This window comes from Ranitomeya imitator, chromosome 4, assembly GCF_032444005.1.
Source record: "Ranitomeya imitator isolate aRanImi1 chromosome 4, aRanImi1.pri, whole genome shotgun sequence".
NCBI lineage: Eukaryota > Metazoa > Chordata > Amphibia > Anura > Dendrobatidae > Ranitomeya > Ranitomeya imitator.
This window is the reverse complement of record NC_091285.1, coordinates 632,954,193-632,978,599: the sequence shown is the minus strand read 5'-3', so window position 1 is coordinate 632,978,599 and position 24,407 is coordinate 632,954,193. Positions and strand designations below refer to the sequence as shown.

The 24,407-nt window shown below is 44.1% G+C and overlaps 1 protein-coding gene across 2 annotated transcripts in view; it reads right to left on the bottom strand.

Annotated features, from left to right (window-relative positions):
* The window catches only part of LOC138677002 (adhesion G protein-coupled receptor E3-like), a 107,610-nt gene that overhangs the window by 11,184 nt on the left and 72,019 nt on the right, over nt 1–24,407 (bottom strand). For both annotated transcript variants that reach the window (XM_069766774.1, XM_069766775.1), the window contains 5 exons: nt 13,886–14,047; nt 3,629–3,823; nt 2,234–2,469; nt 1,950–2,010; nt 1,765–1,856 (listed from right to left, as the gene is read on the bottom strand). In XM_069766774.1, the coding sequence (XP_069622875.1) occupies nt 1,765–1,856; nt 1,950–2,010; nt 2,234–2,469; nt 3,629–3,823; nt 13,886–14,047 (746 nt within the window). The remainder of the gene's footprint in view (nt 1–1,764; nt 1,857–1,949; nt 2,011–2,233; nt 2,470–3,628; nt 3,824–13,885; nt 14,048–24,407) is intronic.

The window sequence follows — 24,407 nt, the reverse complement described above, 5'->3', positions numbered from 1 at the left end:
ATATAACACAGCCCACATAGTATATTGCACAGCCACGTAGTATGTAGCACAGCCCATGTACTAAATAGCACAGACACATAGTATATTGCCCAGCCATGTAGTATATTGCCCAGCCATGTAGTATATTGCCCAGCCACGCAGTATTTTGCCCAGCCACGTAGAATATAGCACAGACACGTAGTATTTTGCCCAGCCACGTAGTATATTGCCCAGCCACGTAGTATATTGCCCAGCTACGTAGTATATAGCACAGACACGTAGTATATAGCACAGACACGTAGTATATTGCCCAGCCACGTAATATATTGCACAGCCACGTAGTATATAGCACAGCCACGTAGTATATAGCACAGAGACGTAGTATATAACACTGCCCATGCAGTATATAACCCAGGCCACGTAGCATAGAGCACAGCAATGTAGTATATTGCCCAGCCACGTTATATATAGCACAGCCACATAGTATATAGCACAGCCCACTTAGTATATAGCACAGAGATGTAGTACATAACACAGCCCACGCAGTATCTAACACAGCCCACGTAGTATATAGCAATGTGGGCACCATATTGCTGTTAAAAAAAAGAATTAAAATAAAAAATAGGTATATACTCACCTTCCATCGGCCCCCGGATCAAGCCCAGGTGTTTCCCGATGCTCCTCGCGACGCTCCGGTCGCAAGAGTGCATTGTGGTCTGGCGAGATGATGACGCAGCGCTATGTCATCATCTCGCGAGACTGCAATGCATGGACCGGACCATCGTGAGGAGCAGGAAAGGCCTGTGCTGGATCCGGGAGCCGACAGAAGGTGAGTATATAATGATTTTTTATTTTTTTTATTATTTCTAACATTAGATCTTTTTACTATTGATGCTGTATAGGCAGCATCAATAGTAAAAAGTTGGTCAAACAGGGTTAATAGCAGCATTAACGGAGTGAGCACTGACTGGAGGGGAGTATGGAGAGGACACTGACGGCAGGGGAGTAGGGAGCTGCCATTTTGCGGCCTCACTGTGCCCGTCGCTGATTGGTCGCGGCCTTGTGCCGCGACCAATCAGCGATGCGGAATTTCCGTGATAGACGGACAGAAGGAAGTGACCCATAGACAATTATATAAATAGATGGGGGCCACGATGGGGAACATTATTACAGAAGGGGGGACAGGATAGGAGACATTGCAGGAAAGGGCCAAGACAGGGGACATTATTACAGGATGAGGACCAGGACGGGGACATTATCACAGGATGGGAGACATTATCACAGGATGGTGGTCAGGACAAGGAATATTATCACAAGATGGGGACCAACATGGAAGTCAGTATTACATGATTAAAGCCAGGATGGGGGACATTATTACAGGACATGGGCTAAGATATGGGACATTACATACAGGATAGGGGCCATGATGGGATACGTAATTAAAAGATGAGGGCCAGGACAGAGGAGATTATTTCAGGGTTGCATCCGTCTGACAACATGCTGGTAGGGGCCTAGGTTCATATTTTTCACAAGGGCTAAAAGAACTCTTGTTATGTTATTCATGGGTATAATAGATCTACATCAGGTGTTGACTGTATATGTTTGACTGCAGAGTAAAAAGTGACCCAAAAAAGAGATGAAAACAGTAAAGAAGGTGACTATGATATGTTATCACGGCATCATAATTTATGTGTTTATATACTGAATGACCATAAACCCAATATTAATCAAAATTGGAATATTATGACTCCTAACATCCAACAGTTTTTTTTGTCTCGAGCTTACCGAGTATGTGTTAGAGTGGAGACATTAGCGTTTAGAGATGCCAACTTCTTCTTGAGGAGCCAGAACGTAAGGACTAAGAGAACGAAATTAGCCTGATGAAAGAGTCGAAGAGAAGAGGAAGTAAATTATCAAGATATAACAGAACGCAGAAGGGTCAGAAGACAAGAAGGATACCAGATACTCACAGAGATAAACATGCAAACTGGACCAAGGAAACTCCAGACGTGACTAATTTTAAGCCAGCAACTAAAAGAAAAAAGAGTAGAAAAAAAAACATGACAGGACATTTTTTATTTTTTCGTTGCTTCATCAGTCTTGTCCGATCATCTTGGATTCTGAAGCTTGGACTATGATGTCGCTGCCCACCCCATGAAGACACCAAAGATTATCCAATTGTCTACCAGAGACATTTACGAGGGTTATTGGTTTTATTCAGCCTGAACCTGTCTTGATTCAATGATGGACTTACTGTGTCTCTTCCCCATAACGATCTGGATATGATGATACCGATATAATTGTTATGATGACGGGGACTCCAAACCCAATCAGACAGACAAATGGGAAATTAGAGCGTTGAGAGTTCATGTAATTCAAAGCTTGAAGGTTTCGGACAGTCAAGAAGAGAAGGAAGCTTTCAATAGTCATCCAGCAGAATGCACAGAGGAAGAGGAACTGTAGACAGCCCGCAATCACAGCACAGAGGATCTGAAATGAAGACAATTAGTGTTAGACTATAATCACATTTGCATCTCCATTTTTCTGAGACATTCGGACCCAATTGACTTATAATGTGGTCCGTTGGCGTCCACCATGCTAGCCATGATTTTACCATAGCAAATGAATAGAGTCTTCAATGCAGATATATACCAAAGACAGTAAAATGTCTGGTGTGAGGTTATAATCATCGATGGTCTATGTGGTACTCTGTCCCAAGTTGTGCTTATTATGAACGAGGAGACCTGGTCTCACTAACTTCACACTCTTCTCATTGAAAAGTTGATTAGGCCCTTAAGGCTATTGCCATGAGATGGATGGATACAAGAGTCTTGTGGATTTCACAATGGGCCAATATGGGTACATTTGGTATATGGGAACAGACATGGTCCTCAAAAATTTGATAAGGTAAGTCTCCAGGCAATGAGGGGTATTCTCTTATGATTAGACTATGTGAGATGTATTTTATGCTGTTCTTTAAGCCAAAAGCCAAACTATCACACAGGTTCGCCAACGGAAAAAGTTACAGGTCGCCAACAAAATAAAATCGAAACACAAACCCAATTTTTTTTAAAAATGACATAAAAAAAAACTTGTTTGGCATCCCTGTATTCGCTATAATATGGGAGATCACGTGGCCAGGTCATTTTTACTGCACAATGAATACTGAAAAATCTCAAAAAGCAATGGTGATATTTGGTTGTTTTCACCATTTCATCACACTTGAATTCCCCCCCCTCATTTTCCAATGCATTGTATTGTAGATATGGTAAAATGAATGGTCTAATTGGCACTCAGATGGCGCTATATTGAATCTATGAGCGCAACAGTAAGTTTACACGTGCATCAGTAGATGTTCGAGGGGCTTCACCTTGCAGGCTGGAGGGAATACTGAACCATATGCCATTAAACATATTGAATTGTGTTAATGAAATATAAGCAAAAAGTAGGCAACCCCTTTAAAGTGAAAAAGAGCTGAGTTGCAATACCACATACAACCTGTGGACAGGTGTGGCACTGTTTAGCGAAAGAAGCAGTCATGTAGATCCCCCTTTAAAGCAGTTATAAAGAGACCTAAGCCTAAAGGAAAAGAAACAGGATCTCCCATCAGCTCTAGGAGACCTGCAGTACTTCATGGAGCCATAATTACCTTATTCTGGGTTTGTTGAAGACCCACCAAAATGAGAAATTGGCCCAAGAACAGACATCCGCAAAGAGCGGTCAGAACGGAGGTGTGAGCGCTTCTCAGAGACCGACAGAGGATGAGAGTGAGAAAAGAGAGACACAAGCAGACAAGGGACATACTCAGGCCGATGTGAGAGATCAGTCGTAAGCCAGCGTCCACCTAGGGTTGAGAAAACAAAGGCTTAGAAGTGATTCTGAAGGACATTGTACTTCTTCTGATATGGAGAATTGGACTGCAACAGCCCTGAAATGCAGTTCTGATATGCGGCATTAGGGCCTGTGCATTTTTTCTGCTCAGATTTGTCAGAAAATATAAAAGCTTTCCTGATGCCAGAAAAGTGCACAAATTGCTTATTTTTGACTTGCAGATTTCGCACACATTTCAATCTGCAGCATGCTAATATTTTCAGGGTTTGTGCTGCAGATTTCACGCATACTAATAAGTGTACAAAGATCTGCAACAAAAATTCAAGTAAAAAACGCAACTATTTTACTTTGCGTTTTTCCTGCCAAGAAATGCAGAAATGATGCAGAAATTTCTATACAAAATACTTAACATGTGCACATGCCCGTAGGTGGGATTAATTATCTGATCATTCTGATATGATTCGTTTCTTGACTCAAGGTAGATCATGACCTGTATATATTATGGATTGTCTTAATCTGGACCAGTGGTAGTGAACCTATGTCACACGTGCCAGAGGTGGCACTCAGATCTCTATCTGTGGGCATGTGTGCCGTCGCCCTAGCACTATGACCTTTCCTGTAATTCCACAGTTCTCTGGGATTCTCTGAGCTAGCTGGCAAGCTCAAAGGCGGCTCAGAGAAGGTGAATTGCACCTGTGCCCAGCAAATTAATTGTACTAGCGATACAAATGTATATTGGTCTGACCTGACATTACAGTTGATGAACCATGTACTGTTGGTGGTCCTGGTGATGTATTCCTGTACTGATGGTGCATCAGGTGATGTATTAGTGTACTGCTGGTGGTTCTGGTGAAGTATTTCTGTATTTCTGCTGGTTCTGGTGATCTGTTTCTGTATGGCTGGTGGTTCTAGTGATGTACTCCTGTACTGCCAGTGGTTCAAGCTGAAAATTTAGTACTGCCCGGAACTAAGTTATACATTTCTAAATGGCCCTTGGGAGAAAAAAAGGTTCCTCAGTCTTGGTGTAGCACAAGCTGCTTTAGTGGTCTCTAGCAAGACAGGGAGTAATGATGTCCCATTGTTTGAGCATTTGATCACTAAGACCTCAAGTGACTGGAAACATCATCAGATTTGCTTCTGCTGATGCCCTGTAATAGGCCTCAGTTGTCAAGTGGCCAAAGGATGATATTTTATTGGTCCCTGTCTAGCCGTAGACCAGCAGAGTGATCCGTGCTGTAGCCAAGTAGTCCGTATACAGTGCCTATGAAGAGTGCCCATAACACAGTGTTATCTGAAGAGTACATATGATACCGTGCCTTCCTGAGAGCACCCATAACACACTGGCTTCAAAGGAGTACCTATAAGGCCCCCTTCGCATGTCCATTTTTTATGTCCGTATGCGGTCCATTTTTTAAGGAACACAAATCGCAAATGTGGACATACGCGCACCCATTACATTTAATGGTAGTGCGCATATGTCAGGTTTTTCACATGGACCGTGTGTCCGTGTGGAAAACCCACAGGCGTGTCATTTTTTTTTGCACAGCACAGATAAAATGCATGCCGCACAATTGCACACTGATTACACACGGATTACAACTGTGTGTCATAAGTGTGACACGTACTGGTGTCTGGTAAAAAGCGGTACAGTTCACACTGATCCCAGGCTCCGGCTGCTGAAGGCAGGTTATGAGGAATATGGGTACTTATTATTCTTAGTCTTTTACAGGGGACATGGGCTTCAATGGATTTTCTTCTGGTTGGACAGGTGAGGAATATGGTTGTTAAATTATTTTTTGTCTTTTACAGGGGACATAGGCATCAATGGATTCTAGGTGTAAAGGTGAGTATAACTTTTTTTTTAATAAATGTGTAAAAGATGACGTTGAGTTTTATTTCAAATAAAGGATTTTATTCTTGCTATGTGTTTATTTCAAAACTTACTAAGGGGTTAGTAATGGGGGCGTCTTATAGATAACTCTCCATTACTGATTCCTGGGCTTGATGTCAGCTGACAATACAAAGCTGACATCAACCCCAACCCTAATACCCCACTTGCTGCCGCCATAGGACAAGTAGCTAGTAGCATCTTACAGACGTGATATTTCTGGGGTGGCTGGGGCTGATGTTGGTAGCCCGGGAGGGGGGGCAATATTGATCGCCATTCCCAGGCTATTAAAATCAACCCACAGCTGTTGGCTTAGCCTTTGTTGGTTTGAATTTATATTGGGACTATATGCCATTTTTTTCTGAGATCCCCAGTAAATTACCGTAACCAGTAAAGGCTAAGCAAACGGCTGTGAGGTGTTATTGAAAACCCGAGAACCTTTTGGGATATTGTTGCTTTTCCCAGATTATTAACATCAGCACCCAGCTGGGTACTTTCTCTCTGCTGGTTCTGAAAATTACGCAAGAGCCCATGCAATTTTTTTAATTTAATTCTTAATTTTACTCAGCGGGTGCTGAATACAACTCCCATCATTGTCGCCTAATCACGCTAACCTCAGGTAGACCAGGCGACAATGATTAGAGCTGCCTTCAGCAGCTGGCACCTGGGAACAGCAAACAGATTCATGGTAGTCACACGGATGCCATATTAGTACATAAGAATGGCACACGGACAGGGACCACTGATCTCATCAGTACTGTTTTTCCCTGTGCAGGAACCATACACAGTTCCTTCTAGAGAAGCATGCAAAATGCAAACTTTTACCTTTTTTTAAAAGTTATTTGCATGATTGAAAGCTCTGTTATTGTGTTTTCTTTTAACCCCTTAACGACCGCCAATACGCCTATACGCCTTTTAACAGCGGCAGTTAAGGGTACTTATCCCTCAGCATCACTTTTTAACGCCACTGAGAAATAAGTGTATAACGCCCCCCCAGAGTCGGAAATTCTCCGGGGGGTAGCTGAGACTCCGGAGAACATGATTCGGTCGGTTTTTACCGACCCCACTGTTGTGATCACCATTATTCACGGAATAACGGCGACCACAAAAAAAAAGCCTGATTTACCGTTTAATTTCTCTCTCCTCTGATGTGATTGCACATCAGAGGAGAGAGAAATGGGGTCCCTGGATTCTCCCCTGGTACCTCCTTTGTCCCTCCTGCACCCCTCCGTGATGTCCCCCAGATGGCAATGTCTTTTTCCAGGAAGAAAATAGTGGGTGCATGCGCAGTTCACCTGCATGCTCTGTCGGCCGGCACCTGGCAACAGTAGGAAATTTTTCCTCTTGGTTCATTTTGATCACTGTGATAGACTTTATCATAGTGATCAAAATAAAAAAAGTAAATCAAACCCCCCTTTATCACCCCCTTAAGTAAAAATAACAAAATAAAAAAATATATATTTATTTCCATTTTTCCATTAGGGTTAGGGTTGGGATTAGAGCTAGGATTACAGTTGGGCTAGGGTTAGGGTTGGGGCTAGGGTTAGGGTTCAGCTAGGGTTGGGCTAAGGTTAGGGTTCAGCTAAGATTGGGCTAAGGTTAGGGTTAGGGTTTGGGTTGGGGCTAGGGTTAGGGTTGGGGCTAGGGTTACGTTTGGGCTAGGGTTAGGGTTGGGCTAGGGTTATCGTTGGGATTATGGTTGTTTTGGGGTTAGGGTTGTTGTGTTGGGGTTAGGGAGGTGTCGGGGTCAGGGTGGTGTTGGGGTTAGGTTTATGGTTGTGGTTATGGTTGGAAGTACGGTTAGGGTTGGGAATAGGGTTAGGGATGTGTTGGGGTTAGGGTTGTGGTTAGGGTTATGGTCGGGATTAGGGTTAGGGGTGTGATGGGGTTAGGGTTGGAGTTAGAATTGGGGGGTTCCACTGTTTAGATACATCAGGGGGTCTCCAAACGTGACATGGCACCTCCACTGATTCCAGCCAATTTTGCGTTCAAAAAGTCAAACAGTGCTCCCTCCCTTCTGAGCCCTGCCATACACCCAAACAGTGGTTTTCCCCCATATACGGGGCATTGGCATGCTCAGGAGAAATTGCACAACAAATTTTGTGGTCCATTTTCTCCTTATATTCTTGTGAAAATAAAAAAATTGTTTCCAAAGTAAAGTTTTTGTGAAAAAAATTAAATGTTGATTTTTTCCTTCCACATTGCTTTAGTTCTCGTGAAGCACCTGAAGGGTGAACGTGGTTTTGCACACCTTGACGGGTGCAGTTTTTGGAATGGTGTCACTTTTGGGTATTTTCTATTATATTGACCCCACAAACTCACTTCAAATGTGAGGTGGTTCCTAAAAAAATGGATTTAAATTTTGTTGGAAAAATGAGAAATCGCTGGTAAACTTCAAACCCTTATAACATCCTAACAAAAAAAAATAATGTTACTAAAACTGATGTAAAGTTGACATGTTATTTATTAACTATTTTGGTTGACAACACGCTCTAATTTAAGAGTACAAAAATTAAAAGTTTAAAAGTTTGAAAATTGCGAAATTTTCTAAATTTTTGCCAAATTTCCATTTTTTTCCATAAATAAATCCAAGTTATATAGAAGAAATGTTACCACTAACATGAAGTACAATATGTGACAAAAAACATTCTCAGAATAAGTGGGATACATTGAAGCGTTCCAGAGCTATAACTTCATAAAGTGACAATGGTCAGAATTGTAAAAATTGGCCCGGTCATTAAGTACCAAATTGGCTCTGTCACTAAGGGGTTAAGACAAAAGGTGTTAGTGTATCGTTGCTTTTTCTAAACTAAAACCACAGTATTTAGGGTAAATTGCCGATAAATAAATGGCTTTTGATTTGCAGTTTGGGCATTTGATCTCTAAAAGGTATGCCATCACTGACCTAGACCATGCTCTGTAAGGAATATCCTTTTCCCAGGGCTTTTTGAAGTAAGATGCATGGACTTGCTTCTGCCTTCTATCTGTTCTTAAATTATTTTTTGGGGGGCTACAGCAACAAGGATTATCCCATGTACACATGAGAACATGTATATATATATATATATATATATATATATATATATATATATTATATGTACCATATACCGTAATAATAGGAAGCTGTGCAGATCAAAGATTTCCATGAAAGTGTTTACATAGGTTTGAGCTATATACAGTTCTGCACAAAAGATTTAGGCCGGGGTGTAAAAATTGCTGCAAAGTAAAAATACTTTAAGAAATACAAGTGTTAATAGTTTACTTTCTATCAATTAACACAATGCAAATGTGAGAAACCTAAATCACATAAATATTTGCCGTGACCAGTCTTTGCCTTCATACAGCGTCAATTCTTCTAGGTACACTTGCACAAAGTCAGGGATTTTGTAGGATTATAGCCTGGTGTATGAGTAACAAATTATACCAAACTGGTGATAATGATGATCATTTTCAGTTGTAGCTAGAAACGTGTGCATTAATTGAAAGAGAAACAGCTGTGTATGAGGTTTAAAACTGGGTGAGGTACAGACAATATCTGTTGATGGGTGAGGTTTTGGAAGACTTTTCATGTCCCAAATCAACATAGTAAGGCCCCCTTCATACATCCGTTTTTTATTTCAGTGTGTCAGTGGCGTAGCTACCGGGGGAGCAAAGGACACGGTCGCCCCGGGCCCCGTGCTCTGAGTAGGCCCATCCGGAGCTACCTCACTGCAACTGTATCTGCGTGCGCAGCGCGCCGATACAGTTACATTTTGCTGAAGAGCAGGGAGTATTGATCTCCCTGCTCTGCCACCCGGCCAGTATGGGCCCTTGAGAAGGAGGGGGGCCCATCATCCCCAACTCAGTGTCTGACGTCACTGACGCCGACACTGACAGGAAGTCACGATGATGTAACAACTCGGCACCTGTGGTCCGGAGATGTGCGGGCACGCAGATCAGTGGAGGAACTGGAGGAAAGGTGAGTATTGTATTTATTTTTTTATGGGGCTGCATTATACTATAGAGTCTGCCTATGGCGGTGCATTATATTAAGGACTGCATTATACTATAGAGGCTGCCTATGGAGGTGCATTATATTAGGGGCTGCATTATACTATAGAGGCTGCCTATGGCGGTGCATTATATTAGAGGCTGCACTATACTATAGAGGTTGCTATGGGGGTGCATTATATTAGAGGCTGCATTATACTGTATAGAGTCTGCCTATGGGAAGTGCATTATACTATAGAGTCTGCCTATGGGGGTGCATTATACTATAGAGTCTGCCTATTGGGGTGCATTATACTATAGAGTCTGCCTATGGGGGTACATTATACTATAGAGTCTGCCTATGGGGGTGCATTATACTGTAGCCTGCCTAAAGGGGTGCATTATACTATAGAGTCTGCCTATGGGGGTGCATTATACTATAGAGTCTGCCTATGGGGGGTACGTTATGCTATAGAGTCTGCCTATGGGGGTACATTCTACTATAGAGTCTTAGAGTCTGCCTATAGGGTGTGCATTATACTATATAGAGTCTGCCTATGGGGAGTGCATTATACTATATGGAGGCCTATGGGGAGTGCAATATACTATATGGACGCATATAGGGAGTACATTATACTTTGTTGAGGACTATATTGAGAATTATCTGTTGCATTATACTATATGGAGGCTATCTAGGGGGATGTCATACAGTGTGGAGATTACAGTGTTGGAAGTATTAAACAGTTTGGGGAATACTAAGGGGTCAGTATATATACAGTGAGGGGGCTTTAGACTGTGTATAAGAGAGCATCATTCTGTGTATAGGGGAGCTGTACAGGGGGGAGACTCGGAACATTATTAAATGTAAAGAAAGAACTTATTATTATGGGAAATTCAGGTTACTGTGACTATCAAAGGGGCACACAGGGCATTATTATGTTCTAGTGGGCAAAATGTGGGCAGTGTTTTCTATGACACTTGCACCCAGCATTACTATATTGTAGATAGTTGCTTTAGAATTTGGAGGGCACACAGTACCACAGAGCACAGGATCTCAGGGCGGATCCCCTCTTGATCCACCATATCAAGAGGGGATCCGCCCTGAGATGCTGTACCATATATCGGTTATGACACACCAATTATGAAGATAAGAACTAAGTAACCCTTTAGAAATGTGTATTGCTCCTGATGAACCTCATGCAATAGTGAGGGGAAACGCGTCGAGTACAGAAGGGATACACTTATAGACATATAAGCAATATATATTGTTGTGCCCAAGGGTTTTGTACGGTATCCTAATAGCAAGGAGACCGATTGATTATGGTCTATTATTTGGGGTCCGAATAGTGGTGACACCGATTGATTGTGGATTATATATATTTGGTAATGATTAGTGCACCAGGGTGATCTGGATGTGCACTAGGCCAGATACTTGGAATTTCTTTACATCAAACTGTACTGTGTCTGGTATACATGTATTACGAATGAGAGTTATACTGAGGGGATCCGTACATATATATGTAATCCTGGGGAGCATTTATACATTTTGATAAGCACTACAGCACCTTATTACATATTATACCCTTAATCATCTAACAAGGGACAGGATTGTGGACAGTCGTCGTGGAGCGGGGGCGCCACTGTCGTACTATAATAGGGTGCCAACCTCCGCTGACAGGCAGGGGCAGAATAGATAGTATTATAGACCTCATTTTTTTGCTTCAATCATGCAAACGACTGTGGTTTGTTATGACTGTTTATGTGTTCCTATCCCATCCTATTAGGGCCCAATAGGGGTAGGAGGGATAGTCGATGGTGAGCGGGGGCGCCAATTGCGCAGGACTATAGGGTGCCAACCTCCGCTGGCAGGCAGGGTGCAGGTAGTGTAATACAGAGCTAGGCACCACCCTGGTCTTTTCTATGATATGTTGTTGTCATGGTGATGGTTTGTGTTGAGTGCACCTATTTTGTTGGTTTTTAATATTATAACAATAAAATGAAAATGAAAATGATATGTGAATTTTTTAAGGATATAGGTCTCCAAAGATATTTTTTTTCTTCTCTGTGACAGTGTGACACTTACCGGCATCTGGGAAAAAGCAGTACAGTTTGCGCTGTTTCCAGGTGCTGGGTGCTGAGTCCATCTCTCATCATCCTCTCCTAGTCTCCCTGCGATCAGCGATACCAGGCAAGTCTGATGACAGCTGTAGTCAGCGGCCACCATCTGTTTCTAGCTATGACTACAACTGTCATCATTGTCACCTAGTTTCCCTGCGATTAGCAGAACCAGGTGAGTCTGATGATAGTTGTAGTCAGCAACCGCGGCCGGAATCTGTGTATCGCGCATTTTAAAGAAATAATTTCTTTTAAGTAATGGCATGAGGTCCTTACCAGCTGAGGGAAGGCCAACAGCTGGGAGCTAATGTTAATATTCTGGGAAGGGACCAATAGCCATAAAGGTTCCCAGACTATTAATATCAACTCACAGCTGTTTGCTTAGTCTTTACTGGTTTTTGGGGAGATGCCCCCAAAAATGACATGGGGTCAGCCATGTATTTACTAACCAGCAAAGGCTGTGCAGACAGCTGCGGGTTTATAATAATATCCTAGGCAGGGGCAATGGATATTGGTCCTCCTCCTAGACTAAGAATATCAGACCTCGGTCGCCCCAGAAATGGCACATCCATTAGATGCGCCAATTTTGGTGTTTAGTCTGCGCTCTTTCCACTTGACCTGGTGTGGAGACAAATTGGGAAATAGTTGTATATACATCATAATAACCAGTAATGGCTAAGCAAACAGCTATGAGCTGATATTTATAGCCTAGGAACCTTTATGGCTTTTGGCTCATTCTCGGAATATTAACATCAGCCCCCAGCTGTTGGCTTTCACTCAGCTGGTTATGAAAATTACGGAGCACCCCATGCTGTTTTATTTCTTTATTTAAAAAATAAATAGAAATATAGAAAAATAAGCATGCAAAGCATTGATTAGAAATCACACTGACATATTTCTATCTATCTATCTATCTATCTATCTATCTATCTATCTATCTATCTATCTATCTATCTATCTATCTATCTATCTATCTATCTACCTATGTTCCCCATCACTATCTATCTCTATCTTTCAACATATTTTATTCATAAAACTCTTTAATTCTTATGCTGCATTTCATTCCATACGTGTCAGACAAACAGCACACGGACACAACGATGACATACAGATGGCACAAGGATGTCACATGCGTAAACGCGGATGGCACACGGACCACGGATTACACCAGTACTGTTTTTTTCCAGTACAGAAATCACCAGGACGTGTGTTGAAGACCTAAGACTGAGCAAAGGAATCAAGACACATGGTAGTTATATTGTATCAGCAAGGTCTCTTCTTGGCAAAGATTACAAAGCAGACTGGGACACCATCATGTGCTGTTCAAGCTTTTTTGAATGAGCCTCAAATTTATCCTGCATCAGGACAATAACCCTAAACATAGAGCCAATGTCAGTAAGAACTATATCCTGCACAAAGAAGAACAAGGAGTCATGGAAGTGATGTTATGGCCCTACAGAGCCCTGATCTCATAATCATCCAGTCCGTGTGGTGTTACATGACAACACAGAAGGATCTGCCCAAGTGACGTCCACAGAAGCTCTGTGGTTAGTTCTCCAAGATGCTTGATATAACTTCTGTTCTATGTTCCTTCAAAAATGGTATACTGCACCTGGAAGATTAGATGCTGTTTTGAAGGCCAATTGTAGTAAGTCAAAATTCGTATGAGCTCGCTCTGAACAGATGCGTTGCAGAGCCATCTGTCAATCAAATTGGTGAGCAGTGATTACAGCCGCCACTCACAGTATAAGGAGCGATGAATGTAACTGTCCTTGCACGCCCCATTGACTGAACGCGAATGGCTCCAGAAGGATATGGTTTCATTTTCACCTAGTAGACACACTTTCATAAAGGCAGCCAGGCTACATGTTTACTTTATTTACCTGAAGATAAACCTTATTTCTGTAGGTAAATAATATTTTTGAACATTACAGGTTCCCTTAAATCACATAGAATGTTTGCAACTTTTACCTCTGCAGACCCTGATGCTACACCCCTTGGGTTTGGCAGTTCATTACTCAGATTGTCGGAAGTCCACACACCGCATAATTACTCCTAAATAACAATAAATAGGTAACAATTCCAGCATCATATTCATATCACCTCAATTGGAGTGGGTGCCATGATGACAGCAAAGGTGGAGAGATGTGTACAGAGGCAAAGCGTGCTGTTCTCTCGCTCTGACTGCCGAGTTTCACATCCTTGGGTTGACCACACTTTGGAGTCCCAAAACACGCACCGTGTATTGTAGTGTGGTTTTACAGCCTATATGGAAAAAAGAGGTATAGGTAGGTTACATAAAGCTATTATTCATCTCACTGCTGATTTTATAAAACAACAATGAATAATAGTCAGGAAAAGGAAAATGGACAGTCAATTGTCCAGTTGATATGACTTCTTAGTGGTCCTCTTATTAAGATTAAAGGGAACCTGTCACCCCCAAAATCGAAGGTGAGCTGCGGCCACGGGCATCAGGGGTTTATCTACAGCATTCTGGAATGCTGTAGATAAGCCCCCGATGTATCCTGAAAGAGGAGAAAAAGAGGTTATATTATACTCACCCAGGGGCGTTCCCGCTGCTGTCCGGCCTGATGGGCGTCGCTGTCCGGTCTGGGGCCTCCCAGCTTCTTACGATGATGTCCTCTTCTTGTCTTCACGCTGCTGTTTCGGCGCAGGCATACTTTGTCTGTCCTGTTGAGGGCAGAGCAAATTACTGCAGTGCGCAGGCGCTGGGCCTCTCTGACCTTTCCCAACGCCTGCGTACTGCAGTACTTTGCTCTACCCTCAACAGGGCAGACAAATTATGCCTGCGCCGGAGCTGCAGCATGAAGACAAGAAGAGGACGTCATCGTAAGAAAATGGGAGGCCCCGGACCGGATTGCGATGCCCATCGGATCGGACCGCCCGCCAAGGTGAGTTTAATCTAACCTCTTTTTCTCATTTTTCAGGATACATCGGGGGCTTATCTACAGCATTACAGAATACTGTAGATAAGCCCCTGATGCCGGTGGGCTTAGCTCACCTTCGATTTTGGGTGTGACAGGTTCCCTTTAACCTGCACAAGACATCATTTTATTCCCATCCAATGGCTATGAACAGCTCCAAGACAGAATCATTATGTCACGATCCATTTTTGGATTTATGGCAGATCTGGTTTCCTTTAGTTTAAGACCTTTTTTCCTTTCTGGTCATTGGGGGATAATGCAGTTTCCCTCCCCTGGTGTCCGCTGGTGTTTTTGCATTGCTTTACATTGCTGCTGGGTCAGCTGATGTTGGTGGTGACCACTCCCTTCATCCTTTAAAAGGGGTGTGGCTTGCATATTCTGCCCAGGGGAGCCAAAAAAGTTCAAATCTGTCGACTCTGTCAGTTAGTATAGCAGTTAATTTTTCATTTACCATATACCAGGAAAGGCGAGATTTAACTCCCGATACGTCCAAGCCTGTTTTTTTCCAAGCCGAAGCTATAGTTTGTTTAGCTGCTAAAAATATAAATGTGATAAGGGCCAGGGAATATCTAGGAATATTAGGAATACGCTTATTTAACCCCTTAGTGACCGCCGATACGCCATTTAACGGCGGGCGATTAGGGTACTTAAACCACAGTGCCGTTAATTAACGGCGCTGTGGAAAAAGTGAATAGCGGCCCCCAGAGTCGGATTTTCTCCGGGGTCTCGGCTGCCGGGGGTAGCCGAGACCCCAGAGAACATGATTCGGGGGGTTTTTAACCCATCCCGCATTTGCGATCGCCGGTAATTAACCGTTTACCAGCGATCGCAAAAAAAAAAAAAATAAGTAAAGTGTAATTCTTTGTCCTCTGATCCGGCGACCGCAAAAAAAAAAAAAAAAAAGTAAAGTGTAATTCTCTGTCCTCTGATGTGATCGCACATCAGAGGACAGAGAAATAGGGGGATTCGGGGACCCTACAATACTCACCTGTGTCACTGGATCCTCTTGCTGCTCCTCCTGGCCGCCGGCAGAAGAAAATGGCGGGCGCATGCGCAGTGCGCCCGCCATCTGTCTCCATCTGCCGGCCGGCAGGAGAACAGCAGTTGGGGCTAAAATTAGGGTTAGGGATAGGGGTAGGGTTAGGGCAAGGGTTAGGGTTAGGGGTAGGGTTAGGGGTAGGGTTAGGGTTAGGGTTAGGGCTAGGGCTAGGGCTAGGGTTAGGGCTAGGCTTAGGGTTAGGGCTAGGGCTAGGGTTAGGGTTAGGGCTAGGGTTAGGGTTAGGGCTAGGGTTAGGGCTAGGGTTAGGGCTAGGGTTGGGGCTAAATTTAGGGTTAGGGTTGGGGCTAAATTTAGGGTTAGGGTTGGGGCTAAATTTAGGGTTAGGCTTCTTTCACACTTACGTAGGTACGGGGCCTGTTGTGAATTCTGTGGCAGAGTTCACTCCTGTGGTCACAAGTGGTACTTCGGCTGATTCTCTCTGGGAGCTTCCGTTTGTGGAGGAAAGTGGTACTGCAGCTTCTGAGTTTCCTCCCTCAGGTGATCTGGTGAGCTCGTTAGCTGCTTCTCTACTTAACTCCACCTAATGCTTTGATCCATGCTTCCTGTCTATGTTCCAGTGTTGGACTTGTGTATCTCTGGATCATTCCTGTGGCCTGCTGCTCTGCATAGCTAAGTGCTTCTTTGCTATTTGTTGCTATTTTTTCTGTCCAGCTTGTCTATTTGTTTTGCTGGAAGCTCTGGGACGCAAGGGGTGTACCTCCGTGCCGTTAGTTCGGTACGGAGGGTCTTTTTGCCCCCTTTGCGTGGTTTTCTTTAGGGTTTTGTGTAGACCGCAAAGTTATCTTTCCTATCCTCGTTCTGTCTAGAATATCGGGCCTCACTTTGCTGAATCTATTTCATCCCTACGTTTGTCTTTTCATCTTACTCACAGTCATTATATGTGGGGGGCTGCCTTTTCCTTTGGGGTATTTCTCTGAGGCAAGGTAGGCTTATTTTTCTATCTTCAGGCTAGTTAGTTTCTCAGGCTGTGCCGAGTTGCATAGGGAGCGTTAGGCGCAATCCACAGCTGCCTCTAGTTGTGTTTGGAGAGGATCAGGGATTGCGGTCTACAGAGTTCCCACGTCTCAGAGCTCGTTCTATTATTTTGGGTTATTGTCAGATCACTGTATGTGCTCTGATCGCTATGTACATTGTGTTACTGAATTGCCTATCACAACAGTACAGGAAGCCAAAAGTACTAATGATTCTCAATAGAGGGAAAAAAGAAGTTCTGAGACCATTTTTTTTCCTTTGCACTGTGATTTGTCTTTTTTTTCCCCTAGACATTTGGGTGCTTCAGGACACAGGTGTTACAATGGACATTAAAGGTCTGTCTTCATGTGTAGATCAGCTCACGGCAAGAGTTCAAGATATTCAAAATTTTGTGGTTCAGAATTCTTTGTTAGAACCGAGAATTCCTATTCCAGATTTGTTTTTTGGAGATAGAACTAAATTTCTGAGTTTCAAGAATAATTGTAAACTGTTTCTGGCTTTGAAACCTCGCTCTTCTGGTGACCCAGCGCAACAGGTTAGGATCGTCATTTCTTTTTTGCGTGGCGACCCTCAGGACTGGGCATTTTGTCTTGCGTCAGGAGATCCTGCATTAAGTAATATCGATGCGTTTTTCCTGGCGCTTGGATTGCTGTACGATGAGCCTAATTCAGTAGATCAGGCAGAAAAGAATTTGCTGGCTCTTTGTCAGGCTCAGGATGAGATAGAGCTATATTGCCAGAAATTTAGAAAATGGTCCGTGCTCACTCAATGGAATGAATCTGCGCTTGCAGCCATTTTCAGAAAGGGTCTCTCTGAAGCCATTAAGGATGTCATGGTGGGATTTCCTATGCCCGCTGGTTTGAATGAGTCTATGTCTTTGGCCATTCAGATCGGTCGACGCTTGCGTGAGCGTAAATCTGTGCACCATTTGGCGGTATTACCTGAGATTAAACCTGAGCCTATGAAGTGCGATAGGACTATGACCAGAGTTGAACGGCAAGAACACAGACGTCTGAATGGGCTGTGTTTCTACTGTGGTGATTCCACTCATGCTATCTCTGATTGTCCTAAGCGCACTAAGCGGTTCGCTAGGTCTGCCGCCATTGGTACTGTACAGTCAAAATTTCTTCTGTCCGTTACCTTGATATGCTCCTTGTCGTCGTATTCTGTCATGGCGTTTGTGGATTCAGGCGCTGCCCTGTATTTGATGGACTTGGATTATGCTAAACGTTGTGGGTTTTTCTTGGAGCCCTTGCAGTGTCCTATTCCATTGAGAGGAATTGATGCTACACCTTTGGCCAAGAATAAGCCTCAATACTGGACCCAGCTGACCATGTGCATGGCTCCTGCACATCAGGAGGTTATTCGCTTTCTGGTGTTGCATAATCTGCATGATGTGGTCGTGTTGGGGTTGCCATGGCTACAAGCCCATAATCCAGTATTGGATTGGAATTCCATGTTGGTGTCCAGCTGGGGTTGTCAGGGGGTACATGGTGATGTTCCATTTCTGTCAATTTCGTCATCCACCCCTTCTGAGGTTCCAGAGTTCTTGTCTGATTTCCGGGATGTATTTGATGAGCCCAAGTCCGATGCCCTACCTCCGCATAGGGATTGTGATTGTGCTATCAATTTGATTCCTGGTAGTAAATTCCCAAAAGGTCGACTGTTTAATTTATCCGTGCCTGAGCACACCTCTATGCGCAGTTATGTGAAGGAATCCCTGGAGAAGGGGCATATTCGCCCGTCATCGTCGCCATTAGGAGCAGGGTTCTTTTTTGTAGCCAAGAAGGATGGTTCGCTGAGACCGTGTATAGATTATCGCCTTCTTAATAAGATCACTGTTAAATTTCAGTACCCCTTGCCATTGTTATCTGATTTGTTTGCTCGGATTAGGGGGGCTAGTTGGTTCACTAAGATAGATCTTCGTGGTGCGTATAATCTGGTGAGAATCAGGCAAGGCGATGAATGGAAAACTGCGTTTAATACGCCCGAGGGTCATTTTGAGTATCTAGTGATGCTGTTCGGACTTGCCAATGCTCCATCAGTGTTTCAATCTTTTATGCATGACATCTTCCGTGAGTACCTGGATAAATTCCTGATTGTGTACTTGGATGACATTTTGATCTTCTCGGATGATTGGGAGTCTCATGTGAAGCAGGTCAGAATGGTTTTTCAGGTCCTGCGTGCTAATTCTTTGTTTGTGAAGGGATCAAAGTGTCTCTTTGGTGTGCAGAAGGTTTCTCTTCCGTTCCAGGTCGAGGTTGATGCTTCTGAGATTGGAGCAGGGGCTGTTTTGTCACAGAGAGGTCCTGGTTGCTCAGTGATGAAACCATGCGCTTTCTTTTCCAGGAAGTTTTCGCCTGCTGAGCGAAATTATGATGTGGGCAACCGAGAGTTGCTGGCAATGAAGTGGGCATTCGAGGAGTGGCGTCATTGGCTTGAAGGAGCTAAGCATCGCGTGGTGGTATTGACTGATCATAAGAACTTGACTTATCTCGAGTCTGCCAAGCGCTTGAATCCTAGACAAGCTCGTTGGTCGTTGTTTTTTGCCCGTTTTGACTTTGTGATTTCGTACCTTCCGGGCTCTAAAAATGTGAAGGCGGATGCCCTGTCTAGGAGTTTTGTGCCCGACTCTCCGGGTTTATCTGAGCCGGCGGGTATCCTCAAGGAAGGAGTAATTGTGTCTGCCATCTCCCCTGATTTGCGGCGGGTGCTGCAAAAATTTCAGGCTAATAAACCTGATCGTTGCCCAGCGGAGAAACTGTTTGTCCCTGATAGGTGGACGAATAGAGTTATCTCTGAACTTCATTGTTCGGTGTTGGCTGGTCATCCTGGAATCTTTGGTACCAGAGAGTTAGTGGCTAGATCCTTTTGGTGGCCATCTCTGTCGCGGGATGTGCGTACTTTTGTGCAGTCCTGTGGGATTTGTGCTCGGGCTAAGCCCTGCTATTCTCGTGCCAGTGGGTTGCTTTTGCCCTTGCCGGTCCCGAAGAGGCCTTGGACACATATCGCTATGGATTTTATTTCTGACCTTCCCGTTTCTCAAAAGATGTCAGTCATTTGGGTGGTCTGTGATCGCTTTTCTAAGATGGTCCATCTGGTACCCTTGTCTAAATTGCCTTCCTCCTCTGATTTGGTGCCTTTGTTCTTCCAGCATGTGATTTGTTTGCATGGCATTCCAGAGAATATTGTTTCTGACAGAGGTTCCCAGTTTGTTTCGAGGTTTTGGCGAGCCTTTTGTGGTAGGATGGGCATTGACTTGTCTTTTTCCTCGGCTTTCCATCCTCAGACTAATGGCCAGACCGAACGAACCAATCAGACCTTGGAAACATATCTGAGATGCTTTGTTTCTGCTGATCAGGATGACTGGGTGTCCTTTTTGCCTTTGGCTGAGTCGCCCTTAATAATCGGGCCAGCTCGGCTACCTTGGTTTCGCCGTTTTTCTGCAATTCTGGGTTCCATCCTCGTTTCTCTTCGGGACAGGTTGAGTCTTCGGACTGTCCTGGTGTGGATACTGTGGTGGACAGGTTGCAGCAGATTTGGACTCAGGTAGTGGACAATTTGACCTTGTCCCAGGAGAAGGCTCAACTTTTCGCTAATCGCAGACGCCGTGTGGGTCCCCGACTTCTTGTTGGGGATCTGGTTTGGTTATCTTCTCGTCATATTCCTATGAAGGTTTCCTCTCCTAAGTTTAAACCTCGTTTTATTGGTCCGTATAGGATTTCTGAGGTTCTTAATCCTGGGTCTTTTTGTCTGACCCTCCCAGATTCTTTTTCCATACATAACGTATTCCATAGGTCATTGTTGCAGAGATACGTGGCACCTATGGTTCCATCTGTTGACCCTCCTGCCCCGGTTTTGGTGGAGGGGGAATTGGAGTATATTGTGGAGAAGATTTTGGATTCTCGTGTTTCAAGACGGAAACTCCAGTATCTGGTTAAATGGAAGGGTTATGCTCAGGAAGATAATTCCTGGGTTTTTGCTTCTGATGTCCATGCTCCCGATCTTGTTCGTGCCTTTCATGTGGCTCATCCTGGTCGGCCTGGGGGCTCTGGTGAGGGTTCAGTGACCCCCCTCCTCAAGGGGGGGGGTACTGTTGTGAATTCTGTGGCAGAGTTCACTCCTGTGGTCACAAGTGGTACTTCGGCTGATTCTCTCTGGGAGCTTCCGTTTGTGGAGGAAAGTGGTACTGCAGCTTCTGAGTTTCCTCCCTCAGGTGATCTGGTGAGCTCGTTAGCTGCTTCTCTACTTAACTCCACCTAATGCTTTGATCCATGCTTCCTGTCTATGTTCCAGTGTTGGACTTGTGTATCTCTGGATCATTCCTGTGGCCTGCTGCTCTGCATAGCTAAGTGCTTCTTTGCTATTTGTTGCTATTTTTTCTGTCCAGCTTGTCTATTTGTTTTGCTGGAAGCTCTGGGACGCAAGGGGTGTACCTCCGTGCCGTTAGTTCGGTACGGAGGGTCTTTTTGCCCCCTTTGCGTGGTTTTCTTTAGGGTTTTGTGTAGACCGCAAAGTTATCTTTCCTATCCTCGTTCTGTCTAGAATATCGGGCCTCACTTTGCTGAATCTATTTCATCCCTACGTTTGTCTTTTCATCTTACTCACAGTCATTATATGTGGGGGGCTGCCTTTTCCTTTGGGGTATTTCTCTGAGGCAAGGTAGGCTTATTTTTCTATCTTCAGGCTAGTTAGTTTCTCAGGCTGTGCCGAGTTGCATAGGGAGCGTTAGGCGCAATCCACAGCTGCCTCTAGTTGTGTTTGGAGAGGATCAGGGATTGCGGTCTACAGAGTTCCCACGTCTCAGAGCTCGTTCTATTATTTTGGGTTATTGTCAGATCACTGTATGTGCTCTGATCGCTATGTACATTGTGTTACTGAATTGCCTATCACAACAGGGGCCGTCGCAATGTGTCGGCCCGACATACCGACGCACGTTGTGAAAATTGTGCACAACGTGGGCAGCAGCTGTAGTTTTTCATCGCCTTCGCTGCCCAATCTATGTCCTGGGGAGGAGGGGGCGGAGTTACGGCCACGCATGCGCGGTCAGAAATGGCGGATGCGACGTACAAAAAAAACGTTTCATTGAACGTTTTTTGTGCCGACGGTCTGCCAAAACACAACTGATCCAGTGCACGACGGACGTGACGTGTGGCCATCCGTCACGATCCGTCGGCAATACAAGTCTATGGGCAAAAAACGCATCCTGCGGGCACATTTGCAGGATCCGTTTCTTGTCCAAAACGACAGATTGCGACGGAATGCCAAACGATGCAAGTGTGAAAGTAGCCTTAGGGCTAGGGTTAGGGTTGGGGCTAAAGTTAGGGCTAGGGTTGAGGCTAAAGTTAGGGTTAGAGCTGGGATTAGGGTTAGGGTTTGGATTAGGGTTGGTATTAGGGTTAGGGTTGGCATTAGGGTTACGCTTGGGATTAGGGTTAGGTTTGGGATTAGGGTTAAGGTTAGGGTTGTGATTAGGGGTGTATTGGGATTAGGGTTAGGTTTGAGGTTAGGGTTGAGATTAGGATTAGGGGTGTGTTGGATTTAGGGTTTTGATTAGGGTTATGGTTAGGGTTGACATTAGGGTTGTTTTGGGGTAAGGGTTGTGATTATGGTTAGGGTTAGTGATTAGGATTATGGATCAGGTTGGGATTAGGGTTAGGGGTGTGTTGGGGTTAGGGTTGGAGCTAGAATTGGGGGGTTTCCACTGTTTAGGTACATCAGGGGGTCTCCAAACACGACAGCCAATTTTGCGCTCAAAAAGTCAAATGGTGCTCCCTCCCTTCTGAGCTCTGCTGTGAGCCCAAACAGTGGGTTACCCCCACTTATGGGGCATCAGCGTACTCGGGATAAATTGGACAACGACTTCTGGGGTCCAATTTCTCTTGTTACCCTTGTGAAAATAAAATCTTGGGGGCTACAATATCTTTTTTGTGAAAAAAAAAATATTTTTTATTTTCACGACTCTGCATTCTAAACTTCTGTGAAGCACTTGGGCATTCAAAGTTCTCACCACACATCTAGATAAGTTCCTTGGGGGGTCTAGTTTCCAAAATGGGGTCACTTGTGGGGGGTTACTACAGTTTAGGTACATCAGGGGCTCTGCAGTCGCAACATAATGCCCACAGACCATTCTATCAAAGTCTGCATTCCAAAAAGGTGCTCCTTCCCTTCTGAGCTCTGCCGTGCGCCCAAACAGTGGTTTACCCCCACATATGGCGCATCAGCGTACTCAGGATAAATTGGACAACAACTATTGCAGTCCAATTTCTCCTGTTACCCTTGTGAAAATAAAAACTTGGGGGCTACAATATCTTTTTTGTGGAAAAAAAAATATTTTTTATTTTCACGACTCTGCATTCTAAACTTCTGTGAAGCACTTGGGCATTCAAAGTTCTCACCACACATCTAGATAAGTTCCTTGGGGGGTCTAGTTTCCAAAATGGGGTCACTTGTGGGGGGTTACTACAGTTTAGGTACATCAGGGGCTCTGCAATCGCAACATAATGCCCACAGACCATTCTATCAAAGTCTGCATTCCAAAACGGCGCTCCTTCCTTCCGAGCTCTGCCGTGCGCCCAAACAGTGGTTTACCCCCACATATGGGGTACCAGCATACTCAGGACAAATTGGACAACAACTTTTGGGGTCCAATTTCTCTTGTTACCCTTGTGAAAATAAAAACTTGGGGGCTAAAAAATCTTTTTTGTGGAAAAAAAAAATATTTTTTATTTTCACGGCTCTGCATTATAAACTTCTGTGAAGCACTTGGGCATTCAAGGTTCTCACCACACATCTAGATAAGTTCCATGGGGGGTCTAGTTTCCAAAATTGGGTCACTTGTGGGGGATTTCTACTGTTTAGGCACATCAGGGGCTCTCCAAACGCGACATGGCGTCCGATCTCAATTCCAGCCAATTCTACATTGAAAAAGTAAAACGGCACTCTTTCTTTTCCAAGCTCTGCGGTGCGCCCAAACAGTGGTTTACCCCCACATATTGGGTATCGACGTACTCAGGAGAAATTGCACAACAACTTTAGTGGTCTAATTTCTCCTGTTACCTTTGTGAAAATAAAAATTTGTGGGCAAAAAATCATTTTTGTAGAAAAAATGCAATTATTTTTTTCACGGCTCTACGTTATAAACTTCTGTGAAGCACATGGGGGTTTAAAGTGCTCGCCACACATCTAGATAAGTTCCTTAAGGGGTCTAGTTTCCAAAATGGTGTCACTTGTGGGGGGTTTCCACTGTTTAGGCACATCAGGGGCTCTCCAAACGCGACATGGCGTCCAATCTCAATTCCAGCCAATTCTACATTGAAAAAGTAAAACGGCACTCCTTCTCTTCCAAGCTCTGCGGCGCGCCCTAACAGTGGTTTACCCCCACATATTGGGTATCGACGTACTCAGGAGAAATTGCACAACAACTTTTGTGGTCTAATTTCTCCTGTTACCCTTGTGAAAATAAAAATTTGTGGGCAAAAAGATCATTTTTGTAGAAAAAATGCGATTTTTTTTATTTTCACGGCTCTACGTTATAAACTTCTGTGAAGCACTTGGGGGTTCAAAGTGCTCACCACACATCTATATAAGTTCCTTAAGGGGTCTAGTTTCCATAATGGTGTCACTTGTGGGGAGTTTCCACTGTTTA